This window comes from Tyto alba, unplaced genomic scaffold (assembly GCF_018691265.1).
Source record: "Tyto alba isolate M040663 unplaced genomic scaffold, T.alba_DEE_v4.0 Super-Scaffold_38, whole genome shotgun sequence".
Classification (NCBI taxonomy): domain Eukaryota; kingdom Metazoa; phylum Chordata; class Aves; order Strigiformes; family Tytonidae; genus Tyto; species Tyto alba.
Genome location: NW_024881313.1, coordinates 23349429 through 23374486, shown reverse-complemented (window position 1 = coordinate 23374486; position 25058 = coordinate 23349429). Strand labels below are relative to the sequence as shown.

Here is a 25058-nt window from a genome sequence, read left to right as displayed (position 1 = left end):
ACATCTACTGAAATTTTAGTAAATGTGAGATGTAAATAGACAGATCTCTGGTTAAGCACAGAAAACATCTCTGTAGTGAACAATATCACAACTCATTTGTATTGAAGGTAAAAGGACAGAGTGAGATATGGAGGCACTTATACTATTTCATGACCATGCCATTTATCATTTACTTGTTGGATATTAATTCCCAAGGCAGCTTATTGGGTCTGTAGACCGCAAAATGGAAATTATTATATTTTTATCCAAAGTTATTACAGTAAATAACAATATTCTTGAAGTCTAAAAATTTCTATTACGTGTCTATTTCTTAGACATGTCTATTCAGAACTGTCACAAATCTCACTGAGTAGTAGGAGCTTCCTTATGGCACTTTATTGCATTTTATTCATATCATCCTTGCCAACTCTCATTAGTATCACTATTAATACAGTTTAATTCTCAATGTCCCAGATTTAATATAGACAGACCTTTCTGGAGTAGTGGCCCAAACCATCGGTGCAAGAGTCATAACCACAGAATAAGGAATGGTGAAGGTATGTGGAAATAAATCTGCTGTGGGGGATTCATAACTTGTCTAGATGTGTTCTGCTCCCAAGTATCTGCTGTCCCTGGTGTCTGCTGAAGGAGAAAGGTGCACTATCCCACGTTCCCCAGGAAGGACAGCTTTATTGTCCTGGCCTCTGGGACTCCTCTTTGCAGGCACTGTGCAGAGGTGTTGTCCTGCATTATTTGAGCTTTCTGCAACCAGGAGGATTTATCAGACATGCTGGCGGAAGTCATGCATCTGGAAACTGGTGAAAGGAAACAGAGCAGCTCTGAATACCCTGTGTCCCAAAATCAAATTTGTTGAAAGATAAATCCAAACAGGGAATTGCATGCAAACTTCATATTTTATTTCCACAGTCTCTCCTGATCAGAAGGAAAGATTGGTGAAAGAGAAAAATCATCATGTGAGATGAGGTCCTGAGACAAGCTCTGTGCAACAAGTCTTTCCATGCTTTCAGATCCAGACCTGACAGTGTTACAGCTTTTACTGTTACAAGACTTGGGCTTCAGCTGGTTGCCAGTGTAATACAAACAGCAGTGGTTCATCTGAATGGTGAAATTAGCTGCACTGACTTTAGAGAGTAAGATGTTTGGCAGGGACTGCTGTGGAGCTGCTTACCATGGTGGGCATTGCCTCTCAATATGGGAGCATCTGGGGAGTTCTGCTGGGCAGTCCCTCTGTGAGCGCAGTCCTCAGCCACGCTGCCTCATCACTCTTTATAGACTGTCTTTAAAAAGTCACGGTCTGCAGCTATTTTAACACAAGCCATTTCCTTTTAGTTTCTCAGAGCAGCAAAAGCATGTTTACATCAAGTCCCAAACATCTGTTCTTTCTTCCAGAACTGCTTTCATTACCAGGACAGAGGATTCTGGGTAGGAAAACAGGAGGCCATCATGCAGGCAGTGCAGAAGTGTGAGAAAATGGAAATTTACTGACATAGGATTCCATAAAACAATAAAAGTTTCTAGCGTTATGGGTCAAATTATGTATACTTATTCTTACACTCCCCGTCCTGCATATTAGTTTAATGCTTATTGTGCAGAGCATATCTTTCAGCTGCTATATGATTAAAATCTTGCATGATTGTAGTGCCCAGTGCAGGCCAGATGCCAGCAGTGCACTAGACCCTGTTACTTGTGGTGCAAAATGAAGTGTTTTAGAAAGAATGGTTGCCTAGTTGTGTGGGTTTTAAGATCTTCTACCTGTGAGCTTCTGAAATCTTTCTGTGGAAGGTGAGGACCCCTGTAGAAATTTCACATAATGCAGAGTAATACCTGAACTTGTTTCTCCCAGTTGTTGGTCACAGACCTCTGGAAAATTATCCATATGGGGTTGTGAGTTACAGGATGAGAGCAAGTAGTCTAGAGGACTGGGATTAAGCAGTCTGGGTTCATATCATGGAAGTTAGGTATCTGAATGTCTTTGGAAGACTTGACACCAGGCATGAGCTGGAATGAGAACATGCACAGGGGCAGCTGTTGTAGAGTAGTGGGAGAACTGGAGGTTTCCATACTTGTTTGACTTGTGACTTTTCTCTGCCCTGATAAAATATTCTGTGCTCTGTTTATGCAATGTGAATTTATAGAACAGATTATTTTTGTTTTTCTCTGTAATGCAAGAAATTCAGCAGCAACATACATAGGCCTTTATTCTAATACAAAAAGGGATACGTATTCCTTTTCCTCCGACTCCAATCTCAGACCCAATTTCTTGCTCCAAAGTACAGTGTAAAATCTATACACCTGCACCCTACAGTGCTGTAATGAACAGTGCCATGACCTGCAGCCACTCTGTTTTCTCAGTGAAGAGCAAAGTCAGATATGTAATTCTTCCAGCTGCAGCACTTGGTTTTCCCTTAATGGCTGAATTACTCCCTTTACTTAGGCTGGCCAGATATAAAGCTGAATAGTTCAGACATTATAAGTCTAATCCATTAGCACATTAAAGACAGTGTCCTGTGGCTTTCTATGGGGCTTGCTTTCTACCTAGAATGATTTTCTACTTGGCAGTTAGCCTGGCTAAGTCAGATAAAAGATGTACGTTTCCTTGAGCTCTACCTTGCTTTGTTCCTTCCTTAACCATTCTGGAACATGAGTTTAATACAACTAACTTGATATTTAAACTTACCTTCCTTGGAGCTGTGGGCTGTAGGGTAGATGAGGGCTTCTCTCTGGATCCCTTCTGGAGGCCATTTGCAGAAGAGCAAGCAGCATTCACGAGTAGCCAAAAGCGATGAGAGCCAATCACCTCATCAACCATGTCTTTCTTGTGTTGTCAGGCCATCTGGGCTGGGAACTTCTGCCTCTCCTCTGCTCCTCAGCCACTCCCATGCTCTGACCAACATGGCCCCAGGGCTGAGGGTCTGTAAAAGCTGCTGGAGACCTGACCTACGCTGTCGTTTCTGCATTACCCACTCCAGCAGCTATTAACTACTGATTATCAAGGAAAAATTCATGTCAAGAAATCACTCTTACATATTGTCTTGCTGTTCTTTATAGCTATGGACTTCAAAATCCTGTACCAGTATTTGTGCCCCTCTCCCCTCAAATAATAATCAACAACAAGGAAAAAACCTACAGGGTTTATGTAATTTGAGATGTGGCTTGCTTTGATACAGACACAGTTCTTCATCTGCAGCTCTGCTGGCACTGGGTAGTGTCTATAATAGCTGCTTTAATAGCTGAATTTGTTTCCTAGTTCCTCATAGCACATAAACATCATCAGTAAAATATTCTGCTGTATTTTTATTGACATGATACAGTTTTGCATTCTGTCCATTTCCCGACACAGCATTCATTTAGACAAGAATGGATATCTTCAGTAGTGGGAAGAGTGCGTCTCTAGATGAAATTACGCACCATGGAGTAAAATCCCAGAGGATACCACATACCAGTATGTCAAAACTGCACGAGGCCATATACAGGCACCATTAGGTTTGCTCATTCAACCAGCCTCCGCTTCACAGAACCTGGTTTGTTCAAGCTTTACTAAACCAGATTTTGTTAAACCCAGGTTTAAGAACTGAACTGCAAAAAATTTACCAAGAGCACTAAACACATTCGGTGGACTGTGGTTGTGAGTCAATTGAGATGGCTCCAGGCAGGTTTTGAGGCTCTTTCTTAGTGTTCTGCCTCCTTTCACAGCAGACTCACTCCAGGATGGGGTTGCTCATTGATACTGTACTTTTCGCAGAGTTAGCTTGGACCAGGACTACCCCATGATAAAGGAAAGAACAGCCCACTTCTTGGACTGAGGACCCCAGTCTTGTGGTGGTGGTGTTTTAATTGAGTTTGTAGGTTGCATTTCAAAGGAACTTTAATCTCTTCAGAAGAAAGAAAATGGTCCCATCATGTTATGAAGATAGTTAAGGTGCTCACATACATACTTGTTGTGGGAAAAGGGCAAGAGGGAAGAGAGGCATGAAAAGGTGGAGCAGGGGATGGGTGCGGAGAGGGAGAAGCAACACAGTGGGGTGGTGGTGGGAGGCAGAGCGTCCCGCAGGGCCAACGGCTTCTGGGAGCTGCATGGGACTGTAGACCAGCACGGGACCCCGCCAGCCGCAGATGCAAGATCGCCGTGCTGGTATGTTGCTGCAGCCTGCTAGGTCATCTCCACTTCTAGATCCATGATTCTCCCTGTGCAGGGCACTCTTTTGGGGGTTTTGTGGTAAGGAGCAGAGAAATAACAAACTAGAACTTTTGTTCTCCTAGGAGAGTGCCAGAGGAACCAGCCTTTGTAAAGAGCAGGCACTCAGGCTGCCGTGTGAATTCCCTCTTGCTCTCTTACTTTGCCTTCCTTGAACAGGGGCCAGACTCAGTGTTGAAGTCAGCTGGGCAAATCCATTCCTTCCCTCAGGGAGACTCCATGCAGCTCTGGGTGCAGCAGGTTTAGAGCAAACCTTAAGCTTCATGCACTCCTGTGGGGTTAGTACTCAAAAATACTAAACCTGTGCTCCCTCTCCCAGTGTCAAAAGCTTCAGCAGGGCTAGGATAATATCCCCACATCTTCTCCCTCTCTGTATTTCTTTACAGAGCTCTTAGCTGGACTCTGTGCAGGTACTCAGCATAGGCATTCATCTCAAATTCTGCTGCAGACTTAAAGAAATGATACAGAAAATCTCATTTCAGGCTTAAGCTTTCTGACCACTGCTGCTTTGATGGCATAATTTTGTTTTCTTTCGCAGTTTCTGGCATCACTCTGGGAAGCACTTCAGAAAGTAGAGGGAAATTAGAGCAGACAGGTGGTAGATTTTGGAGGAATGAGGCACTGGGCCAGGGGAGACACAAGGATTAAAATCTTATTTTCTGTATTGGTTGTTTTGTCTTTTTTACTTCATGACTCTTTTAAATTGTTGCCATCATATAATCTGTGTCATCCTGGGAAGTGCCCTGACTGCTTTCACTGCTGTGCCAGAGGCTGATTAGAGTCCATGGTTAATTTTGGGATAAGTGCTCATGGACTAAAAAGACAAAACAAAACATAAAAAAATGTTGAGTCTGTTTGAGGAGAGTAAAGCAACCAAATCCATCTTGTAAAGATAAAGTAAAGGAATACCAGATGGCAGATTTACACTTGTATGCTGGTGCTGAGTATCACCTCAAAGAGGGTCTGGGAATGGAACTGATTCTTTTTTATGTTACGATAACTAGCAGAATGCATTTTACCATGAAAAAAAAAACAGCAGGAGACATAGCAAGTTACAATTAAACATTCTCTTTATTGGGGCCTTGCTCTGACATGACACAAGTGATAAATGCTCAGAGTGCCCATCAGTGCTGCTAATGAAAAGACCCATAGTCACATTTTACACCATTATTTGGATTTAGATCAACACCACAGATAAGATACTTTGGTCAAACACAAGAACAGATTGCTATGTCGCTCTTTCCTGGCTGCAATAAGTACAGTAACATGGAAAAAAATATGCTGGTTCTCCTGGAACACTGAATGTAAATTTTGAAGTGGCACATACAGCTAATAAATACGTTGTTTGCACTTAGCACTTTAAAATGGAATTGCACATGCAAGATGTAACCAGGCTACTGATCACCTTCATCATTGTCCCTATACTATTTTCACTTTTTAAGCTCTTTTCTTACCTTTCTCCCAGCAAGAAAAAAAAGTATAATTTGCTGCTTTGCTCAGTATTTCAGTGATTAGTCTGCTGATTTTGACATTTAGCAAAGGTCACATTGAAGTCCTTCCTGATAGAATTGGTATCATCTCCTCTATAGCTTGATTTGCAACACTATGCATCGCAGATAGCAATGGAAGTCCACCGAAGTGAGGTGAGAGGTCTGCCCAAAAGCTGACAAGGAGAGGTTAATACCAAGCAAAGATATAGTAGAGGGACCGGCGTGAATGCAGTTCTTAAAATATCAAGAGTCAATACTACTACCACACAAATAATGACATATCAATAATATATTGTACAAGCTTATACAGCAACACATGTTGATTTGCAACATTGTACAGTTTAAATCTAAAGTGCACAGCCTCAATCTGAGGTGACAAAACAGTACTATCAATATAATAAAGGCAGCACAATTACAGACACAATTTATTTCCTCTTTATGTCCTCATGATATTACATTGAATCAATACTCCATTTATCTATTTTAGATTAAATTAAAACCACGTTGCACTTCTTTTTTTTCTCTTCAAGTATTTTAGAGACAGCAAAACAATATTGCTTTACAAACAAAAGTTGGCTGTTTAGGCAAAGCTAAAACCAAAACTTTAGTAGGGTTATAAGTAGACAGGCCCAAGCCTCAGAACTCTTACCAACACTTCCAGATGTTGGGGGGTAAAGAAGATAAATTTCAGTTTCCATGCCAGTCATCTCTAACATTAAAGAATGATGCAGCACATGAATTCTGAAAGAGCTGTGCCCATGGTTTCTAAAAAGGCTGTGAGGCTCTGCATGGGCAGTTTTAGGCAGAAGTAGCCTTATCTCAATTTTTTCTGCAATTTCAAAAGCCACTGCAGACAAGGATAGAGTCCAGGATAGGAAAGACCTCTGACAAAGCAGTTTGTTACTTAGACCCCATCCCTGTCACTCAGTTTAGTCACATTTAATTTAGGCCTTGTCTCGCAGATCCGTACATCAGTAAGAAACCCTTAATCTCTTAAGGTAGCTGTGAGGTTTCATGTTGTTTCTTTATTAAGAATTTCAGTCAATTTTAATTTTCAATGTAGTTTTGGACTGCTCATAGCAGAAATGGTTATGAGATAAGCATTTATTCAGACATGTGACTTTTTTTGGATAGGCTTTTTTACCACAGAACACAGAAACCATCCAAATACAACCTTATTTCAGTCTTGGTTAGCACTGTATATTGATTGTGCGTCTGCTTAGTTAGGTCAAGTGGGAAACATAACTAGGAATAACAGCATCCTATTGTTGTACTGTAATTGATCTTATTAAGTGGTTTTAAGAGCTGCAGTACTCTTGAGGTTTTTCAGTAACCAACCCTGGAGATGTACAATCCATATGATGTGGAAAAATGAGGTATTGGTACCTCTTAAGAATGTAGCGTGTGGGCTTATATTTTAAAATAAGCAGTAATAAATATTTGAGGCACCTCCATCAAAAGAAAAAGAATCTTAGTTAATTTTCAGCTTCTGTCCTTGCAGTTTTATAACCCATATAAAATAAAAATATATAGTTTACAAAATAGGATTTTTATATATATATATATACTTCCTTTTGTAAAACTATACCTATTTAAATACATTTGAAATGTTTCTATAGGTAAATTAGAAATTCTGTCCTAATACTAGGAAAAAGGCAAAATACTTTCACTTTTAAGCATACAGCTTGTATGCTCTGCTTCTCACCGCCCCCTCCCACTTCCCCCAATTTGATTTTATCATCGTGGGCAAATTTGGCATCATTCAGTCTGACCGCTTTTAATTTAGTTGTCGTGTTAAAATTGGGGATAAAATTTTAAGTATCTTCTATTCTTCCTTATTTGTTTCAATGCAGCTTTTTGTGCAGCTAATTATTAAGGAGGTATTCTAAAACTCAGGAAAGGACTTTAAAGGAGCCATGTTTCTTGATTTTAAACTGTACTCTACTCCAACGCCACAATATAGAAATAGATTTACTTTGGAACAAACTACAAATACATTCTCACAGTTTGTGACAACTTAATTGTCTACGTAGAGGTCCAGGAACAGACTTTCACACCCAGTTATTATAGATCTTGTCCCAGGCGTTCTATTTCATCAATCAGGAAATCAATGTCTTGGTGAGTTGCTGCGGGGTTTGAGATGACCATCCGGAAGAAGTTCACTTTGTCTCCCAGGGGCTGATAGCTCACCATGGTTGTGCCATACTCCATCATTCTGGCTTTTATCACCGGTGCCACCTGCAGCGTAACAAAAAGCAGAGGATGATGATGTTAATTATTTTCATTATTTTAATTATTACTATCATCCTTATTATTATAACAAAAGACAGAGTATGTTTGCTTTTTTTAAAAAAAAGAGCTACGAGAAGCAGTTAAAATGAAATTACATCCAATATTTATAAAAAAAGTTAACCTCCGCTAAGGAATAAATGTCTCATTGAAAAGACATTGCGTTTATCCTGTTTCTTTGCCCTGCTCTTAAGATCACCGTGGAATTCCCCCCCTACACTTTCTCAATATTGCTGACAGGGACACAGTAGCTGTTTTTTGTACTGCTCAAAACATACTGATACAATAATTTTCCATCTTTTCATATGACAGAGTGCCATGGTATTACTGAGCTTTTGTTGCACTTGCTGAGTTTAGCGACTGCAGTTCACAGTAACTTCAGTAAATATACACAGAGGAAATAAGTGCTCCAGAAATGAGGCAAACCTAGGGAATACCAATCCTGGGAGACCAGAGTAAGGTGGTGCCAGACTAACCTGCAGTAAAATGACCATGGAGGTGTCATTTGCCACAATATCATGAGGTGACTTTGCCCTGTGCCCTGGGAGATCATTTTGGAGGTTGCCTGACTGCCAGGGTTTCACTGTACATCGCGTGATGTCCTGGAGGACGCTGCTTACCTTCATAAGGCGGCTCATTCTTTCTTCATTGTCTTCCATACTGCGCAAGCTGGGAGGTATATACCAGAAGCAGACATTTGTATGCTGAGGCTAAACACAGAATAATAATGGTTCACACTGTAAGAAATGCTCATAATATCTCAGTTGCAATTAAGTTCATGCCTCCCCTCCCGCTCAATATATCATCTTGTGACAGCAGTCAATGGTTTTCATTATTGTGGTCCACTGAGAGTCATCATCATTATTAATGTAGAAAAGATAATTTTAGGCAATTTATTCCCAAGGTGTCAGATGCAGAAACCCATCATCCAGCTGTGCAAACATATTTATGCCCTACGGAGAGACATCTAGATTTTATAGGTGCTATCCCCTCCAGAGGCTGAAAGGATCATGTGGGTAAGGCAAGGATCTATTACAGATAATTTAGAGGTGAGGACTGTGTCTTTTACTTTTCTTACATGACAGAATAATGTAGAATCTGGTTCTGTAAACAGGAGTCACAGGTGGTGCATAAGACAGTCTAAGATTTTCTTACATTTAATGAAATTTATTCATAGTTTGATTCAGCTAGATGTTGTATTAATATGTATGCACCACAGAATCTTAGCTAGTTTAACTTATATGGGAACACCAAGTAGAAAGGCATAAAGTAAGAACTAGTTGATATTTTGTGTATTTTTGCAGTCTCCCAACAGTCGGATGCCTTGATATATTCTTCTTTGCTGGATGCTAAATGTGTGAGTTACAGCAACTCCTACTGCTGCCAGTTCCTCCACTCATCACCAGACCCAGTGAACCAAACTCAGTGATGACCCTGCAGGTCTCCTGGGACTGCCCACCTGAGAATGCTGATAAAAGTGCTTTGTACAATCATCCTTTCAGAGTTGTGTGAGGCACTGTAACCCCTACTCAAAATAAAACTCTGCTACTAGGAAACCACAACTTGCTTTTATTACTGACGAGCTGGTTCTAATTGTGTGTGTGCTGTGTTATCTCGAAGTGCCAGTGGAGCAAGAATGAGCAAACTGAAAACCTATGCACAGCTGCCCCATTTCCCTCGTCTCTGGATCCCATGAGGAAGAAAAATATCAGCAAAACAACAAGTTTTGTTTACATGGGACACTGCTTTCTGTCACCTGCTGTTTGGTTTGACCTGTTGGTAGCATTCCAACAGGTCACTAAGGCAAGTGCTGTTGGCCAACTGGGAAAAATAAGTTGCAATACATACCTTTCCATCAAACACCATTTCATACCCATCTCTGTTCTTTATTTTATTGTATAGGTATTCTGCAAGTTCCAAGCACTTATCAATTTGTGCTTCAAATCCTGTGGTTCCCTTTAGAGAGAGGAGAAAAAAAGTTAGGTGACTGCAGCACTTGCCAAAGCATCAGCACAAGTCACCTCTCAGATGTCTCTGTGGGACAGATTCTGATTCTACGAGACGAAGGACACTTTGCTAAGCAGAGCTCATTTGTCTCTAGCTCTTGCCACTGACTCCCCTATAGTCACCTCTGCAAAATAAGCAGCAGGTACTAGCTTATTTCTCAGCAAAATATTGCTAACACCTCTGATGAAGGGTGCCCTTGGTACATTTTGCAGAGGCTGAGTGCAGTTTTGGACAGCCCGAACTGGCACAGAGGAGGGTGTCTAGAAGGTGCTGACTTCCAGACATGGGGCGTCTCTTGCTATTTTTCAGAATAGGATATTTTAATCTTCCAGAGGTGATGTGCTGAGTGCTTTTCCAAAAATAATTTTTCTTTTTTAGTTAAACACAGAGTGGGCAGATACACTTGTAGAGTCCAGCCTGATGCCTGTGAAAATGCACATTTTATTTAGATACTGTCCTGTCTCTGTAGTTTTTCTCTCTTCTTTTCTAACAGACACCATATAAACTCAGAAGCTGTGTTTTAAGAGCTGCAGCAAATCCTGCTTCTTATTCTCTGGCAGAAGTCATAATCCTCTCTCTGTGACATCATAATTGTTCCTGCAGTCACCAGCTGTGATGCCACAAACAAAGGATCCAGCTTTATGAGGGAGGAAATGGAATAAACAGCTGGAATAGATAAACTGTTTAAGAAACACACATCCTATTTTGTAACATTAATATTACAAGTGGGGTGTGAGAAGAGAAAAAGCAGTACAAGGCATATTGAAAAAATGGGGTTTAGAAGAAGAAATGTCTCTGAGTAATGGATACATGTCCTTGCTAAATCTTTTTTGGCAGTGCTGAACTGACTTAAAAGCCCATGTCATTATCCCTCTGTGTACAGAGATTTCCAAACAGGGTAGAGCTAGCACAGCCCCAGGAGAAAGGCCTGGAATAAAGGAGAGACATGTGGCTAAAACTGCCTGCCACCCTGGAGATCCCAGTTAGCACAACAGCTATTGCAACCACAGAAACTTGCATCCTCCTTTACAGACTCCCACACCTCCAGCTACATTTGATGTCTGTCTCAAAATTGTTTTCAGAGTTTTAATGAAGCACATGAGGATCTTTAAGGCTTTCTGGAAATGAAAACAGTGATGTCATCTCCTCTGAACAAACCTGAGGCAACTTGAAATAACAGACTGGATAAATACATGGAAGAACTTATTTAGCAACATTCTACAAATACAGATGAATTAATCATTAGAGCTGGTGTTTTCAGATTTCTCAGAGAACAAATTTTGATGAGTTTTCCTCTACTCCTCCCAAAGATTACTTTCTATCTATTGCATGAAATTAAACTAGGTATTCCAATGTTGATTTGACATGTTTCATTTCTGAATGTCATCAAAACATCTTTTTATTTCCAGAAATCTTCGTAACGAAGTACAGTTACACAAAGCAAATGCTATGCAAAGCCATGGAGTTCAAGTTTCAAAATCATGTGTGCTGCTTTGAAGCTAAATTGTTAAAAGTATAAAACCCCCAGAAAATGAGAATGTTCTTTCTTTCATGTTATATATGGGAAATTCAGGTCAGATATTTTCTAAAATTATGATTACAGAAAAAAACCTGTATCTGGTGTGCATTATTTTAATGCACACAAATACATTGCAAGCAGTCCTACCTTTGCCCTCCACATCAGCCATAGCTTGAAGACATCAACATGCCGTCCACACTGCAAAGCCTTGTCGCCTGTGTCATAAGACAGGTCGTAGTGCTTATCTTGTTGAAAGAGGTAGGAAGCGTGCATTTGATTGCAACTCTGCATCAATCCCTTACAGATACAAAGACACAAAAAAGTCATGTTGGCACAGATGTGACTACTGCTTTGGGCGAGAAACTACAAACACCCGAATTCAGTGGAGTATGTATCCAAATGCAAAAGGAAGATCAAAAAAAAGGGCAAAACCAGACTTAGTTGCTCAGAGGACTAAGTTTTTCCTATCCCATTCAGTGTCCAGGACACCTTGGTACCTGATCCAGCAATGTGTAATTCACTCCCAGAGCCAAGGCATTTTTTTAAAAGAAGCTGGACATTGTGCTTCTTAGCATCATTAGGCATAAGTTAATTTTTGGATTTCGCTTTTTATTCTTTGTTCTGCTTCCCTTTACTCCTTTTCTTGGGAGGCACATTTTCTGGTTGAGTCAGACCAAGCCAATTTGGTGACTAATCTAAATATCACACGACTCTTCTAATTGCTTTTGTCTCTAAAATTCCGATTTTCATTGTTTTCTTTCTTTGTAGGCACAGTTCTTTTCTGCAAAGCCCTCAGCTGCAGATTAGATGCTTAAGTGGTATAGAAAGCTTTGAACAGACAGAAGAGCATATGGCCTTTAAACAGCCAGCTAGAGCTATTTCTGGGTTGCAAGATACCATTCTGAGAGGCAGCTTTGTGGGAGGGCCAGAAGCCAACAAGGTGAAGAAACCTGGCTCATAAAAGCATGAGGTTTCCTTTTTAGCTTTTTAAGTGAAATGCAGAGAGTCATGTTCTGGCTCTAGTTAAGTCCTCAACTAAGTTTAAGGTGTACCTTAGGGCTTTTGTCTAAAACTGCAGTTTCCAGTCCAAGAAGAATCAAAACTTGGCTGTTTATCAACAAGTCTAATCTTTATGTGTAACTCAAAACTGAGATAGTAAAATGAAAGGGGAAAAAATTGACTTTCTCTTAATCTGAGCCATCTGTTCTCACTAGAGGTCAAGGATGGTACTGACTTCAGCCAGGCAGGATTGTCTTGGGGAACTGACCCAGTGTGCAAATAAAAGCCAGCTTCTCTCTTCGTAAGTACAATCACTTTGTATACAATCTGCTGTACAGCTGTTAGCAAAACAGCAACCAGCTTTTTGATAGCTGGTCTAGTAAGTGGTGGTTGTATAGCAGCTGTCCCAGTAACTGATGGTTATATGAAAATTACAGGCTTGAAGGGTAATTCAAATTCTAGTGCTAAATGGAATGTCTACTTTTTATTCCAAGTGAACTTAGTGTTCCATTTTACTTCCATGTGCCCCAAAGTGGAAATATGGAGCAGAGCTGGGTGGAAATATCTATCATAAAAGTCCAGAAAGCGTAATGATGTCTGGACCAAATATTGTGCCGCATGTACCACACCATTCATCCCAAGAGGACCAGAGTTTGCCTACAGTTACACTTTATGTTACACAGCAACTAGTGGGGTTACACAGCTATGCACTCACAACTTAACTATGGACATTTTGAATGGAAAGCCACAAAACTCTAAAGATACTGCCGTTGACTGGATCTATCATTTCTGCTAGACAGCTGCTTTAATTCTTTTTGCGGTCACAGCCTTAGCACGTAACTAGAGGTCTATTTCTCAGTTTCTTTTATAATCCTCATCGGATTAACAAATATTAGCTGTGACACACTTATGAAGAAAACATCCAGGATTTTCAGAAGCAAAATGTCAGAAAGGATCAGAGAAGCAAGTATATCGGGACATACCTCTTCTCTTACTAGTAGGGCTGAACACTGCAGTGGGACGCCCATCATCTTGTGAGGGTTCCAGGTCACTGAATTGGCCCTGGGACAGCAAACCACATGAAACTCAGACATTGTACTATGGTTGTGAAACCATGGAGACATTTAGAAATAATTTGAATAATAATGAACATGTAGCAATGCACACCTTCTTTTTCTGAGCAAATAAAGCTGAAAATAATCATGGCTAATATTAGAAAAGCAATGACTTCGTAAGGGACCTAATCCACTCTCTATTTGTTTTTTGGATGACAACCCTGGCAATTTACCCTGGTAATTGCTCTATCTACTAAACTTCATCAGTATTAAACTTTCTGGGGAGTCATCTACACTTCATAAACATAGGGTAAACTTCCTAAAAACAACCACTTGGCTGATGAACATTCTAAAGTTACACAGCTGATTAAAGATGCAGATAGGAATCTGGCAAACTAGCAGATTCCCTCCCACTGATTCCACTTCCAGCAAGATTTTAGGAAGTACCTCACACAGGCATTTAAAAAAATTCCTTTAAATACTTCTGGGTACCTCTAAGTCCCTGAGTAACTTGGAAAACCTGGCCCAAAGTAATTTTTCTCATTGCTCTGCTGATGTTAAATTTTCATAGCTCCTTAATTTTAGCTTGCTTATGGTAATTCACACAACTGGAGGACTGGGTCCAAAATTACAACACTAATAAACTCAGAACTGATCCACTCTTCCACAAAAGAGTCTGATCCCGCCTCCTTTCAAGACATACTCACTGCAGAAATAGCTGTCAGCCTAGACTTTGTGAACAAACAGGACGCTGTCACAATATAGCCTTGAGAAGAGGCATTTGGGAGCGTGGCAAGGGCTGAATGGAAGATTGTCCAGTTGTTTATTATTTTAATTTTGTGTTATGCTTGACTGGCTATTTTTAAATTACTATTATTACATATGATGATTAGCTGACAGATGTATACATTTGTATCCTATTTGGCAGGCTGCCAAGGATGCATCATGCACAGGATTTAACGTAGTGCAGTGGTATAAATTGGTATAAATCAGTCAACTGGGACATGTAAAAACATAAAGGACAGAGGACACACCTGAAGGTAGCATTTATGTGAAGAGAAGTAAGCATGTTAGAATCTGGCAGTATTTTCCTTTGTAGGAATTGGAGACAGTGCTATAGATTTCTGCATGTCCTTATCATTTCCTGCCAAATTGCTTCCACTCCTTCAATGCAAGCAACTCCAAAATTCACATGGACATCAGGCAGCACTTCTGTGTTTTCTTCTTTGATATTTCAATCGGACTGCACAAGTGCCTGATGCAAAATCTGTAGGGAACAGTCTTCCACAGGCAACATCTGGCCACTTGGCTTGACTTTTTGAGTATTTGGCAGCTTTTAATCAGCTCAGAGTCAGTCATCTGATTACAACACCAAAGCTAATGATTCTGAATATGCATTCAGGTCTATGAATTCCCTTTAGTGTGATAATTTAAAAAAAAAAGAAGAGACTTCTAGGTAATAGTAGCGGTATCGGTTTTCTCAAGCAAAGGATTATTTACTGACAATAGCCAGATGTTAATTATCTGCTTAAAACATCTAGTTTACTCTATGGTCATTTATTTCCCCTATTACATCCCAGTTGCACACACAAAAAAATTAATTACGTAAAATAAAAATTCACCATTTTTCATTTGTTATCAATTATTCCAGGCTTTAGTCATCAGCATGTGAAGAAATTGCTGACTGAGGCAAATAGTGCAGAAAAAAGCTACACGGATCTACAGATGTTTTATTAAAGCATCTCACATTTGCCCAAATAACTGAGCACCAAGCACCTATGTGATTTTTTGGCTGTGGGTCACAGATAGATAGAAAAAAGAAAAGAAGAAAATCTTTCCCTTAAGAGATTTCAAATGGATGACAGGAAAGATTCAAGACTGGCAGAATTTGGTCCTCAGCCATCATTAAAAATGGACTGAGATGCATTCACTGACCAGCCGCAGCCCCAGGAAGGATGCCCAGACCCTGGATGACAGCACTCACTCAGCTGCAAACATGCTTTTCTCACGTAGCTGTCACCCCCTGCCCGACCCTCTGGGAGAGGGACACCAGACTGAAGCTCCTGATGGTGGCCAGACTCATCTGCTCCAGACACCAGGGGACATGCTTCCTTGGAGCAGCTCGTAATCTGCCATGTGGGGACTAGAGGGCACGGTAAGGATGGTGCAACTCTTCCTGCCTTTGACAGGAGTATTTCTGCTGGAATGCCCAATACCAGAAGGATGTGAGTACTTGGAGTGTCCTCTATTTAATGCTCCCTCCTAGTACCTTTCTTCCCTATCAAACATAAGTACCAGCTCCAGTTCTCTCCTATCCAGACCTGTAATGACTGGGCTGTACTTGAACATCTACCATGAAAAAGGAATGTCCATAGAAGTTGGGTCGAGTAAGTCTGCTCTAAATGTACCCACATGTGAGATTTGGACAAACTGAAATGAGCTGCTGTGTCCATCAAGCAGAGGAACAGCATTGGAAATGACAAATTTCATTAATTTGTTGCCAAACATATGGAGATGGTGCTTACCAAAGCACTAGATAAAATCCAGTGGAGTTCTAGATCTAAAGCATATTATTTGGAAAATTCTCCAATATAGATTCAACGTGAACTTCTCATTCCAGCAGAATTTGGACTGTAATTAGGGAGGCAAACTTTTTTTTTTCTTACTCTGTTCTCCCATGCAACTGGGAAGATTTTTCTAACTTGATGGATATTTGAATACGTGTCCTTTTAATGCACAATATCTAAGTTTGGAGTGCTGGAGTCAGTCTTAACTAAATTGAATTCACAGGACCACTGGCTGCTTTCCAAATTTTGCATGTGAGATATATGAGAAAGGAACTGAATCATCAAGGTATCCTCCTAATCTTCAGGAATAGGATGAGGAAGTTGTTTGTAATTTTAATTGGCAAGGAACAGCAATTCAATTTAGAGATAAAAAGGCAGAAGGGAGTAATAATTTACTCTCGAACAGCATGAGCTTCAGAAAATACACAAATGTGAGAGTGACTCCATCTAGCCCAGTATATTGTCTCTAGCAAGAGGCCTAGATAGGTGTCTGGGAAAAATACAAAAGAGGGCAACTATGTACGAACTTTCTCTAAATATTCTCTGAGCTTCCACTCATTTGTGTCTCACAGAAGTCCTGAACGGTTTTTGTTTGTCCTTCCTTGAATGCAGGTAAATCTTAATATCCTATTGCAAGGAATTAAACAGCTTAACTAAACATTTCTGAATAAGCAGCTGTTTTTAAGTTTAAGCTCAGTCCTTCCAGACTCTGAACTGGACTGGCATCACTTATGTTCATCTGTATGTATCTGTAATATTCATGAAGTCATGACTGCAACTGTGTACATATACAGGCACAGATTTACTGAGAAGACATCATTAACACAGCCTGGAGGTGGGGATTCTTTTCAGAAGTGACAGAGCAGTGGTCAGTGACTGCCAGGACACCTTTCCAAACTGCAGGTGCATCCATCTCTTATACTTAAGACTTCAGTGTACAAGACCACCAAGATACATTTCTTAGAGCAATGAAATTGCTAATTCATGCTGGATGCTGAATTTGAGAATGCTGCAGATACCATTCTGAACCTGCGAATGTATGCTGGAAGGAACAGAAAAGCAAACAAGAAATGTCTGCTGTTTAGACTACAAAACTAAGAGCCACACTACTGTAGCACTGAACAAATGCACTTAGTAATGCTACTTCAACTAGAAGGGAAGTTTGCATAATTTCTTCATATTGTATCTTGGACATAACATTGACTGTTATTTTCATTTATAGACATTGCTATGGTAATCACAAATGTGTTAAAATGCACTTAATAGATGTGTTTAATTAACCTTAATAACTCATACCTTTCAACGCCATTTAACTTCCATTTGTGTTTTCTTGACATCAGGAGCCCGCCACCCCACGCTCCCTAGAAGGCAAGACACATTATCTTAATGAGAACTCGGCTTTTCTCCATGATGACATCTGTGCGTTCACATCAGTTTGGAGCCCTTTCTTTTTTCTTGCTGATGTGGCATGTTCCAAAATGACCGGGCAGATGGGGCCTGAGGCATTAGCTGTGCTAACAATTTTCTTCCAGTAGCTTTGAAGCAGCAGTTTATAGCCCATGATCTGAGTGCCCACCCTTATCGTCTGCTAACCCCTCCCTCACCACTCCTCTGACACTGACACACTGCGCTGCCCCATGCTGTAATTAATGAATTGCCAAGCTGCTCCTAGGGAAGCTGCCTTTTCTCTTTCAGTGACTAAGTGATGATTAACAAAGCAGACTGGGATCTCTGCTGCTCTGGTGAGTTTTCATCGTATTTCAGACCACTACTGCTTGCCCCCTACCCATTTGCTTTTTCTCACAGAGATCTGGGACAAGCAGGCATTTCATGTGACTGAGCAGTTTAAGGTAAAGATGAATTGGACTGATTTTGGCTGACACAGTAATCCAAAAGCAAGATATCCAGCCCTATGGAAATTCAATTACCAAGACTTTTTGGAGAAAGGATTTGCAAAAATTACACAAAAGCCATTCTAGGGCTGAAGGATGACCCTTCAGAAAGATTTATTGGCAAGAACCCAGATAAAGCTAAGTAGTCAATCTGATAAATTTCTCTAGCATTTGCATTAACCTGTTCAGCAATTTGCAGTACTTTAATACAGACAAATGTAGCATTTTCCTTATGTATTTATTTTGCAGCTGCTGCAGAGGCTGAACCAGTGCTCAGTATGGTTCTTACGTATTTCTTGCACTAACAGCATTTAGAGATAAAGCTGAAGGCCAAAAGCACTCAAACTACGTCATCTTCAGTGTCCCAGTTGCTAAAAGTACCGTAGTCACAGCTCCTAAAATGTTCCCCTCACCTGAGTATTTCAGAGGAGTGGGAAGTCAGTGCTTAAATGTTATAACTAATTATGGGAACCAAATACAGTGGGTTTTGTACAAGATGACACTGTCTAAAATGAATAAATTAATGTTAATATAACTTGTAATCCAGTCCCCCACATAAGATGGTACTTACATCCACGTGCATCCAGATTTTGTATTTCTTGCAGATATCTGCAATAGCTATGAGAGGATCAAACGCCCCATACACTGTTGTCCCAGCTGTGGCACTCACCAGAAAAGGAACAAATCCCTGCAAGAAAGCAGAGAGGCATTTGGCAAGGTTAGAGTGCTGCAGCCTCCTCAGCCTGCAGCAGCCCCAACTCCTCTTGTGCTGACTCCACAGTGAGCCCACGAGTGTCTACTAGAGAACAGCCCTGCTATGTTACACTGGTTTTCTGTTTAGATGCTAGTGATATTATAGTTTCTACCTTAAGGTGGCAGCAAACTTCCAAACCAGCATCCTCCATTTATTAGGATGCGTGAGACAGGCAAAGGCTCAAAAGAACAATTCTGCTCCACACCACCTGCCCGAAACAAAAAGGTCTGCTCTTCATGATGCCATGTAAAACAAACCTCACTCAGGCACCACAGTGCAAGAACTATCTCTGGCGGACCGTGCTCTAGGCTGCATTATAATTATCCCAGCGAGTGTCTCAACACATGATGGCCCAGTCCTGTTAGGTGGAGCATCCCGTTTGGGGGTGTCTCTTGGGAGCAGTGCATAGGGGAGGTGTGGGGCTTGCTTCCAGCCCCATCCCTTATGCAGAGTGGGGAGACAGCTTTTCTGAGGAAAAGATGGCAATCTCCACAGAGGCCAGGGACCATCTCTTGGATTCCCTCTGCTAAATTTGTGCCTCACGGAGGAGCGCTCACTGTCCATCACATGGCTTTTGCACCATGAGGTCTTGGGTCTGCCATAATTTATACCAGTGTTTCATTTTAAATTAATATCTAGTTCTGTTGATTTCCTAAACAGTACTCAGAGCAGCAAATGTAAAGAGTGGCTACATTTTTTGCAGAACTGGGGCTTAAACTATCAAATAGGTCTATACTTCCCTCTGTAATGGTCAGTAAGTTTGAGTGACACTCTATTGTCATTTTGCAATATTTTTATCCACTGTATTGTTTTTTTTAGAAAAAGTGAGCTCTTAACGCAGATTTGTGTTATTAATGAGTTTTGAATGTTGTGTGTCTAATGACTATTTACATAAGTGTTGTTGAAGGCAGAGGGATGAGTTCATTGCACAGCTTAATCTGCTGTTTTAATTCTAGCTTCTGTTAATGAACACATACGAAAGTAGTGCAGTTTTAGAAATGGGTGGATTTTACTTTATCTTCCATTGATAAGGTGAGTCTATGAGGAGTATTTCCAATGCATTAAAATATATACAAATTTCCCAAATGATTACTCTGTTTTTGTCAATATTCAGATGAGAAACTGCATCATAGGCTGCTAATATAAAAAAGTAGGATGCTATGCAGAACAACATATTAAAAAAAAAGCCACATAGCTCATGGAGTTTATAAAGTAGCTCTAAATCTATTTTCTCAGTAGCTCTTGCCTCACTATTTGCTAGGCTACATTTCTTAGAAATAAATTAAAAGTTAAATGGGCAAGCCCATGTTGTTTTACCAAAGAAAGCAAAACAACTACCTGTATCATGCTTGGGTTTTTTTCTTTTTTTGGAAGTAGAAAAGCTAGTAAACTTACTTTTTGTTTGGCTTCAAGAATTCTTCTTTCAAGGTCTGATGGGATCATTTTCCCTCTGGAGCAAGAGAAAATTATATCAAAAATTTGATTTTGAAATCAGCTCTTGCTGTTACTTCTTCACTTAACAGGAAACCCAAATAAGGAACAAATTGACTTTTTTTGGCCAAGGCTTATGCAACATTGAAAAGCACAGAAAGGCTGTCATTTTGTCAACCAGTCTGCATCAGTATGGTGATGGTAACTGGGAGAAGTCATCTCATGGCCACCCCCATTAAAGACTGATGCTGGTCCACGGATCCTCCTGGTCCCTGTTTGGGAATACGCTCCAGTCTCCCAAGGAGAGGCTCAGCCCAGAGTCCCAAGAATTTCACTGGGTGCCAAATCCCACAGCCCCGTTTCAGCAAGCCCAGAAAACGCCAGCTGAGCTCTGTGGCCTTGAGCAGCCTGACCTGGCTCTGGTGTAAGCAGTTGTCTCTGTGTTTCCATCCCAGGGATGAACTAATTTCAGGGAGACTATTACACGGTTTGGTATGTTACATGTTCGCCTTGAACCGAGATACAAGAAGCAGCTACCAGTCTATAGACTCATTAAATACACTGTCAGGACCTTTATATTAACTGTATACTGTATCTGAAATACCTTCAGTATAAAACATTTACCTGAGATTCAGACTCAGTGGTACAAGTCTTGAATGCTAATTTATGAGATCCTGTAAGTGAATTAGGTGCAATATAAACCAGTGCTGATACTGAATATTGAAGTTTTCTGTGCTTTAGCCACAAGCAAGACTATCTAAAAAGAGCCAGTAAGTACAGCAGCAACAGAGACATGACAGCTTCCCACATTACAGGAATAAAGTCTTCACTGGCTTTGAATGCTGTCCATTTAGATTACTACCCTTTTTTTAAAGAGTTTTTCAGATGTTTTTCTTTCACTAAGCACTGATTTCATGTTGCTATAAAAAAACAACAACCTTTACTAAAGCTCAAAACAGTAGTCTCAGGGAAACGAATAAACCCACTAGTTTTAATTTTGATTTTGCATAAAAAAACCCTGAAGTGTTTTCATTATATTTGGCTAGACATAAATAAAAAAAAATAAGTTATTAATTTCTTGTAATAATATACTGCTAGGTTTTTTAAGTTTTCATCCTTACACAGCTCACAATAAGACAGTAATTATTTCAGTAGAAATGAGTTTGTACTGAGTTTTTTGCAGAATCTGCCCTGCATTTTACTTATGCAAAATACTAAAAGAATAACTGAAAATAAAAATCTCTAAAAGTCTAAAAATTAGTCCCGATTTTTCTTGCAGATGTTCAAGGCCTACAGAGTATTCAACTTATTGTGAGTTCCTCCCAGTTACACATACGTGTTCAGAGAAAAGCAGCAGTTGTCTTCAAAAACTGTTTCTGGGATCATTAGAGAAACAAAGGGAAAAAAAAGAAAAAACCAAAACATGCCAAAGGAAGTCAGTGAGTTCCTTCTCCAAACATAATTTAGATGTTGGTCTTTAACAGTTTCTAATTTACAGAGCTTGTGCATAGAAACACACACAGATCCCTTCATTGCCTCAATTTTTTTACCAAGAAAAGTGATTATCCAGCCCCTGACCACACTGAGTACGTGCAGTAATTCGTGACCAGGAGAATGCAGTGTCCAAGCAACATCAAGCTTTACCAAAGAGCAAGCAGTAGGTTGGTTCTGAGTATAGTTCAAATGCATGCTGTAGCATACAACCCCCCAGCTCCAAATCTAGCAAACTAAGCAACAGCACTGCTTACTTGCACAGCATTTTCACGTGTTACCACCTGAGCTCAGATGACCTGCAACACTTTAAATGCACTGCAAAATAACAGGCTTGTCCTTAGCCAAACCTCACCCAGATAATGTGGCAGGGGGTTGCATGAGATGTGCTAGGCAGCATCAGAGGCAGGAGGGCTACTGGGTGAGGCAGAAGAGACCCATCAGCAAAAGGAAACTGAGGACAGAATGAGTGTTAGTGTCAAGGTCTTCTCATCTTGCCTACATCTGTACACAGTCTTCACTGCTGCCAGACCAGACTGAAGTGTTTTGACCCCAAACCTGCAGCCAATACACTACTGCTACCAATAGGTTTGTGTGATAGTAAAAGAGGCAATGGAAATGTGTGGTCATCCAGTTTGGGGTATGAGCAAGAACATGATTTTCTGCATGTTCTCCTGACTTAAAATTCACCACACATTTACACAGCCCCATGATACAGTAAAATCAGGCAAACTTGGCGAGTGTGGGTCAGGATGGGGAAAAGTCAACAGGCAATATGGTCACGCTGGAAACATCAAAAAGATCTGATGGTGCTCCTTCACCCTCCCATATGTCCACATCTTCACAGAGGGTCATCCCCACAGCACCAGCCCACATCCTGTGCAAACAACCTGCTTTGTCCTGGTAACATCTGCTGGGATTTGGTGAGACACGCAGTAAGCCTCATGTTTACTTCAGGGTGCGCAGGGTAAGCATTGTGGTCTTCACCGAAAATCATCACACTGAATTTGCACAGAAGAAAAGGAAGACATGACTTCAGTGATCCATGTCTGTCTTCAGTGAATAGAAACAATTGGAGCTTTATTTTGACATGAGTTGGTTGTGTTGATGTTGTCATTAATTCCTCTTCAAGGTGTGCTCAGTCTTTTGTTAATAAAGAGATAATAAGTCCATAATTCAGTATGCAGGCGCTGCAATTAGCACCATAAATTGCTTAGTTGGTGCTCTTCTTTTAATGTGGGAGAAGAGTGTTTTGATAGCAGTAAAACCTTCCATTTATCCTAGAGCCACAAATAATTCAACATCTTATAACAATTATATTTGGGACTCATAGTAAGAACATTTTCTATTGAAAAGATTCTCAGTAGAATCAGTAAGGATTGTTCTATTAATTTTTGTCCAATAGAAAGTGTTTTTTTCCCTAAAATTGAAAATCTTCATCAGAACATGTTGATTTTGTTAATATAATTTTGTTTTCTCAAAATGGGTTTTCATAGAGAATCAAACCCTTTTAGTTGGGTGAGTTAAGCAAGAAGTTATCTACTACCGGTTTTGTAGAGCCTATGGGACCTGTAGGTTAGGTGCCTGCTGTGCTAATCCTTTCCATGGGCCATCATCCTCCTTGGCCTATGATGCCCAAAATGTCGCCAAGACCCTCCTCTCCACATCCCATCGCAAGGGTGTCCCCATCAAGGGCACTGCGGGAAACGTAGTCCAAATGAGAAAGATGATGAGAAAGATGGTGGGGACATGAAGTAATATAATTACATTATCAAATGTTCCTCAGTATTTTACTCCTATAAAAGGCCCACTTTGGCTCATTTTAATCGATCAAAATATGAGACTCTCTAAATGCTCTATTTTGACCAAAACAAGCTTCTTGCTGGTTTCTTAGCAGAACATGTAAGGAATGATTGTTGGTTTGATATTTTGTTTCACTTCAGCATGGAAGAAAAAGAAGCATCAGAAATCCCTGAGGAAGGGAACTTTTAAGATTTTTTATAAGCTCCAAAAACTGACTCGTAAAGAAGCTACTGACAGAGCCAGCAGAGCCTCAGGTGGGATCAATCAGTGTAAGGTTGCTGAGGATGACAGTGCTACAATGAATTATACTAACTGCTGACTGCAGCCTATATGCTCTCTCTGAACGGAGCACCTGATGATCCTCTTCTATGTACCAATAAAAAGAGCTATATCTGGCATCTTTACTTACCTTTCATCACATCTAATCAAAATCACACTATCTGTACCAATACCCAAGGCCGCAGCTCCTTTCTTCACAGAAAAATGACTCTGAAAAAATACATTTATTATTATTTTTATTATTATTATTTATCTGTTTTAATATAAAACACTACACTATTGCAAGCCCTTCAGCTAATAGTCCCACACAGGCAGCAACTCTATTCACAGCCTTTTGGAAATTGATCACTTAAACCGAGGCTTCATAACAGGTCACTACAGTCAATTAGAGAAACAGCAATCACTCTAATCTGGATTTACTCTTGGAAAATTAAATATACAACTGTGGCTGATGATGGACCCAAATTCTGTCCTTGATACATACCTGCAGTTTCTATTGCTTGTATGGATTCAGCTATGAACTTGATTTACCGAAACAAAAAATTGTCCCCCAGAGAATTAATTTAGTTTGTGGCATCCAGAGTGATGTGCTGCTTCTGTGTAACTTCTGGCCTAATAATATACTGAGAGAAATTAAGATAGGAAGCTTAATTGTGATCTCATGCCAGTGAAAGCTAGTAATAACTCCCATTAATAAATAGAGCTACTGTAGCTTAAAATCAGGACTGGGCTGTTAGCAAGACTATTAGTTAATCTGTATGTACAGAATAAAACGTGGAAGTTATATACTGGAGTGCAAGTCAGCCTAATTTTCTCTAGCTCATACAACTTTACTCCTGAGCCAGTGCTGGTTTATAATTCTAATTTAAATCCTAGTGATTATGATAATGAAATAGTTTTATATCAAATTTTACCACCTAGAATCTGACTTTGTACTAATTCAAACCCAGCTGTAGCAATAGTGTCTAAAGTAATTTTAACTACAGATTGTTAAACTTAAAAAAAAAAAAATTCTTTATGTACACTACTGCACCATTATCTTAGGATGCAACACTATAAAGAAAGATCAAGGAGATAAAAATCTAACAGGGTTTTAGGTGTCCACAATGTTCAAAAAGAAAGGAAGACATATAGTCTACAGAAGACCACAAAGCAGAGAAGTAATCAGTATTGCTTTGTCAAGGGAGTATTTGGCTTCAATGGTAACGCAAGCAGCCGAGAGCTGTAGGGAAGGAGATGGACACAATGGTTACACACATCTGCTTCGCTTAAAGGCTGTGAAGTCAG

The 25058-nt window shown here is 40.1% G+C and overlaps 1 protein-coding gene across 2 annotated transcripts in view; it reads right to left on the bottom strand.

Annotated features, from left to right (window-relative positions):
• Positions 1–5247: 5247 nt before the first annotated feature.
• Positions 5248–25058, bottom strand: part of GAD2 (glutamate decarboxylase 2) — a 41485-nt gene continuing 21674 nt past the window's right edge. For both annotated transcript variants that reach the window (XM_042802094.1, XM_032990992.2), the window contains 9 exons: positions 23902–23981; positions 20163–20217; positions 18585–18701; positions 17418–17482; positions 13483–13561; positions 11648–11797; positions 9823–9930; positions 8595–8684; positions 5248–7923 (listed from right to left, as the gene is read on the bottom strand). In XM_042802094.1, coding sequence (XP_042658028.1) covers positions 7750–7923; positions 8595–8684; positions 9823–9930; positions 11648–11797; positions 13483–13561; positions 17418–17482; positions 18585–18701; positions 20163–20217; positions 23902–23981 — 918 coding nt within the window. In that variant the 3' untranslated portion in view covers positions 5248–7749. The remainder of the gene's footprint in view (positions 7924–8594; positions 8685–9822; positions 9931–11647; positions 11798–13482; positions 13562–17417; positions 17483–18584; positions 18702–20162; positions 20218–23901; positions 23982–25058) is intronic.